General features: G+C 40.1%; 1 protein-coding gene and 1 pseudogene across 1 annotated transcript; both read left to right on the top strand.

Moving 5' to 3' along the window:
* The first annotated feature begins 6 nt into the window (after positions 1-6).
* Positions 7-1,757, top strand: LOC107487753 (GDSL esterase/lipase At3g50400). Its single transcript, XM_016108449.3, has 5 exons — positions 7-349; positions 440-570; positions 656-904; positions 1,000-1,255; positions 1,365-1,757. The coding sequence occupies exons 1-5, from the start codon at positions 49-51 to the stop codon at positions 1,592-1,594; spliced, it is 1,167 nt and encodes a 388-aa protein (XP_015963935.1). The 5' UTR covers positions 7-48; the 3' UTR covers positions 1,595-1,757.
* Positions 1,758-4,053: 2,296 nt separating this feature from the next.
* Positions 4,054-5,253, top strand: LOC107487761 (dof zinc finger protein DOF3.4-like; annotated as a pseudogene).
* Positions 5,254-5,259: the final 6 nt, after the last annotated feature.

Below are 5,259 nucleotides of genomic sequence, written 5' to 3'. Positions count from 1 at the left end.
AAGAAGAATCTTGATTTCCCTCTTGCAGTTGGTGCTATTTATATATATATGGTGCTGCTTAATGCGAGCTCATGCAGCATGACGAAAACCATCATGGCTTTGAATTACTATAACACCTTGGCCACTCTATTATTCTTGTTTGTTGGTAGCTATGGAACTTATGCTGCTCAGAAACAGAGCTTAGGAGCTTCTTTCATCTTTGGAGACTCATTAGTGGATGCTGGAAACAACAACTATCTTTCAACTCTTTCCAGGGCAAACATGACACCAAATGGTATTGATTTTAAGGCCTCCGGTGGAAACCCCACCGGCCGCTTCACCAACGGTAGAACCATCTCAGATATAGTAGGTATGTTTTCAACCATGTGCTGAGACTTTCTAATTATGCTTAATGATAAATTTTAGAAACTAATTTTTAACAAACTATTATGCCTTTTAGGAGAGGAATTGGGACAACCAAACTATGCTGTCCCTTTTCTCGCACCAAATGCTACCGGGAAAGCTATACTCTCTGGAGTGAATTATGCTTCGGGAGGAGGAGGTATTCTGAATGCAACAGGAAATATATTTGTGAGTATAATAATTTAATGTGTAAACTTTCCATGCATGTTTGTGTATGTCACTCGTTAGTTATTCATAATTAAAACTTTTTTAGGTGAACAGGCTGGGAATGGATATTCAAATAGATTACTTCAACATAACAAGAAAAGAGATAGACAAGTTATTAGGCAAATCGAATGGTAGGGAGTTAATAATGAAGAGATCCATTTTCTCCATCAGCGTTGGGTCCAATGACTTCCTCAACAACTACCTTCTCCCGCTTGTGTCAGTTGGAGCCAGAGTTAATCAAAGTCCAGACGCTTTTGTCGACGAAATGATCAACCACTTTAGGATCCAACTAACTGTACGCACATTAATATATTGATGTGTTATTTCGTACATTTTTAATGCTTTCATGATATGTGTCTAGTTTGTTAATTGGGCTTGGTTGTGTGGCAGAGACTATATGAAATGGATGCGAGAAAGTTTGTGGTGAGTAATGTTGGGCCAATAGGATGCATACCTTACCAAAGGGCCATAAATCAGCTTAATGAGGATGAGTGTTCGGATTTGGCTAACAAGCTTGCAGTCCAATACAATGGTCGATTGAAGGACTTGCTTACTGAGCTAAACGACAACCTCCCCGGAGCCAATTTCGTCCTTGCCAATGTTTATGATCTAGTCATGGAACTCATAACAAACTACGCCAAATATGGTAAATATAATAATCTTAATTAATTGAATTAAGTGATTAGTTAGAGAGTAATATAATATATACCAATGGATAATAGGCGATGTAACTAAATAAATGGTTATGGCAATAGGGTTGAGGACAGGAAGCAGTGCATGCTGTGGATTTGGGGGCCAGTCGCAGTTAGCAGGGATAATTCCATGTGGGCCTACATCTAGCTTGTGCTCAGATAGGTACAAGCACGTCTTCTGGGACGCATACCATCCAAGTGAAGCTGCCAACCTAATCCTCGCCAAACAGCTCCTTGATGGAGACAATAGATACGTATCCCCCTTCAATGTTAGACAACTCTCCGCTCTTTAATCTTTCCATTTTCCTTCTACTAATAATGTAACAATATTTCTACTTTGTTACTTCACGCAACCAATTTCTACCTCAAATTATAAACAGTATGTAGTGTGTAGTAGCTCTGGACAAGATGTATGCCTGTGATTTGTTATGTAATTTCAATATATTGATCATGTAACCGCCTTGTTTTAAGTAATTCAATTTGTGTTAGCTTTCTGTTCCATTTGACTCAGCTTTTCAGAGATAGTGATTACTGATTCGTTCCAACTTTCAAGTGGGTTACATATGGGAATGATTTCATTTTCTAGTAGGTTCATGCTCACGATTTTGTCATAAGCAGAAGCATCTTGTTCAACAACTTTTGTGACTTGCTACTTTTAAAAGTCTAACATACACTTATCACTTTGTCATTTCAATTCAATTTGAATATTTAAGGATTTTTATTTTAATGGATTAACTACTTTAACACAATATATGTGAAGACTTTTTACATATACATATTTATAAAATAATGATACACTAAGATTTCTTCCTTTTGTGTGTGAGAATGCATGCATAATTAAATGATTTATAAAAAAAAGCATACTTATGTTAGGAGAAAGATCCATTCACCTATTTTTTATAATAATGATAATATGACAATTAGGATTATACGCTGAACAAATCAAATCAACCCAGTTGTTACTGGTTCTAAGTTTAGGTTTATTATTTTTCATCCAATTAATTTCTAATATTGTAAATTTGTATACTTAAGTTAATAGTAATACACTCGCCTTTAAAAAAAAAAAACTTCGTTGTTACTATTTGTTTAAGAATTCTTCTATTAACACCGTTAGTAAGTCTATCACAGACAAGTTTATACTATTATTGGTTGTTATGAGAATGAGACAAAAAAACTACTCAAAACATGCAATTTTTTTAATAAAAAACTTAGTTCAATTCAATAAATTGAACAAACAACCGTATTATATTTATATGAAAAATTAATCATTAAATTAAATATGTTTGGTTTAGTAAGTAATAACTGAGTTTTAGAATGGAAGTTTTTTTTTGTTTTATTATTATGAAAAGGTGCCTGGTTTTAATAAGAAGTAGTGGTGTGAAGATGATTAGATGGAAAAGAAAGACATGGGAGGTGGGAGGAGGGGATGAATGAATAATGATGTTTGTGCAGCTGAAAGAAAAGCGAGAGAGGTGTGAGTGTGAGCATGGAAGAAGGAGGGAATAGTACACCATGGAATTGGCCGGGAGGAAGGAGTGTCAGTGGTCAGTGATCATGGGTGACGGACCCATTTTCACCTAAACCCCACAAAACAACAACGACTGGGTCTTAAAGCACACACCCATTGGGCTCCGTCCGATGAGGATCCAAGGGTGAGAAAGTGATGCGTGTTCTGTTGGGAGCAAACAGTTTGTTTGGTAATGGGTACAGTGTAGCGGTAAATCCGGTGAGAGATTAGAGATGTAGATAGTAAGAGTAGTACGGAGGAGGAATCTGATGCGGACATGACGCGTCCGAAATCAGAGGGTAGACCCAATTATTGCTCCCCACGCTGCCCGACACTCATTATATTGTCTCTACTGTCCCCACCCACTCATTAGACCCGCCCTACCCACCTTCAAATTTTGGCTCTATCTCACCACCATTAACCCATGCACCCACTTTCCTTAGGCGCACGCTTTGGGAAAACAATCCAAATCGGATCGGATCAATTCCCCCCCTTCCACTCTCTCTTTTGTGTTTTCTCCACTAATCATTTAAATCAAAGTTAGGTTACTTTTTCATTCTTTAATTATGCAACCAGCTCGCGGTTAGTTACAGTATCATACTAAATAATAATACTTTACTAGAAGGAATTATTTCATGTGTGCCCTTATACCTACAATGCAATAATCAAATCGTAGGCCTACCTAGCTAGTGGCTAAAGTGCAATTATTATCCTAAATTCTTGATGACAACAAAGGCCAAATTTCTATGCATGCATAAATAGCCCATCGCATTAGAAAACACGACTTAGTTAGGGGCTGTTTTTCAGGGAAGAGACGATTGGATAAGGAAAATGACAGGAGGAGGAGACATGACATTATTATAATATGCGTATAAATTAACCGTATTCATGATTAGCTTGACCATGAGGGGTTTGGTGGTAATTGGAATTGGCAGCACGTACAGGCTACTCTCGTTGGATTTGCTTTTTGTTTCAATTGGCCATAGATTTACATGCCATAATTGCTTCAAAGGGCAAATGCCAAGATGATGCTTCCACCAATTCACTTTACGCACCATGCATAATTGCTAATGATCCAAAACCAAAAAGCCCAACCCCTTTATAAGAAAAGGAATAAAGGGGAAGAAAACAAATTAAAGCCAAGCAAAATTAATGATTTCATTTTGAATAGTAGTAAGAATAAGAAAGAAAGAAACATCCGAGTAACGATATTTATACACACTCTTTTTTGTTTGTACAAGATTGAACGTATAACCAAATTCACAATAATAAAAATAAAAAAAATAAATTGAGGTGAGGAGATAGGTGTGTGCACAGTGCAGGGCTATTAGCCGACCCAAGGAAGCATAAGTCTCTATCTGTAGGCGACTGAAAATGCATGTCGTGCTTCACACAGCAACATTGTTAAAGCTGCATTCCACTCTGCCTCATATAACCCTCAGAAATTTTGTCTCTCATTACATTCTTCCAAACCACCCTCATTTCTTTTCTCTCTCTTGTTCCCCATAAAAACCCCTCACCCTTCCCCATATGCCCAACCACACCACTCATTCCATTCTCTTCTACTGTTTCTGACTACATACTATTTCAATTTCAACTACATACTATTTCTACCTTCACCCCATTTCACAACGCCATGCCCTCCTCCGACTCCGGCGAAAGCCGTCGATCAGCCAAGCCTCACAACACTTCCCTAGCCCCACCGCCGGCCGAGCAAGAGCACCTGCCGTGCCCTCGCTGCGACTCTACTAATACCAAGTTCTGCTACTACAACAACTACAACCTCTCCCAGCCACGCCACTTCTGCAAGAACTGCCGCCGCTACTGGACCAAAGGCGGCGTCCTCCGCAACGTCCCTGTCGGCGCTCCGCGGGTCCGGCCGTCACCTCGGTTTCTTCTGTGACCCCGCTCACCATGGTTCCCGTGGCCGGGAACAACCACCCCGGAGCACCCGTGCAGTTCGGTGGAGTAGTCGTGGATGGTGAAGCAAAGGGTAATAACGTGAGCTTGTGCGGTGGGAGCTTCACTTCGTTGCTGAGCAACACTCAACAGGGTCCTGGTGGGTTTCTGGCTCTGGGTGGGTTTGGGCTTGGTCTTGGGCCTGGCCTCGAAGATGTTGGATTTGGGATGGGGATGGGGAGAGGCGGTTGGGCTTTCCCGGGCGTGGTGGCGGACGGAGGCAGCATTGGCGGCGGTGTTGCGGGCTCCGGTGTTGGGCACACGTGGCAGTTTGAAGGCGGCGATCAAGGTGGCTTTGTTTCTGGAGACTGCTTCCCTTGGCCGGGACTAGCCATTTCCACACCCGGAAATGGTCTCAAATAAAGATAAACAAAAACCTCTTTTTTGGTTTATTTTGTTTTGGTTTGATTCCCTTCAGGTTTAATTCTAGGGTTACGTACTTAATGTTTAAGGGAATCATGGTATATCATCTACTTCCAATTAGAATCACGA

The sequence above is a fragment of the Arachis duranensis genome, chromosome 5 (assembly GCF_000817695.3).
Source record: "Arachis duranensis cultivar V14167 chromosome 5, aradu.V14167.gnm2.J7QH, whole genome shotgun sequence".
Classification (NCBI taxonomy): Eukaryota; Viridiplantae; Streptophyta; class Magnoliopsida; order Fabales; family Fabaceae; genus Arachis; species Arachis duranensis.
This window is presented reverse-complemented; position numbering and strand designations above follow the sequence as displayed.

Bases quoted from the DNA above. Each gene is read 5' to 3' on its own strand.
- LOC107487753 (XM_016108449.3), top strand. From the start codon at position 49: ATGGTGCTGCTTAATGCGAGCTCATGCAGCATGACGAAAACCATCATG. The intron at 350-439 runs GTATGTTTTCAA...TATGCCTTTTAG, and splicing joins AACCATCTCAGATATAGTAG to GAGAGGAATTGGGACAACCA. The intron at 905-999 runs GTACGCACATTA...GTTGTGTGGCAG, and splicing joins ACTTTAGGATCCAACTAACT to AGACTATATGAAATGGATGC.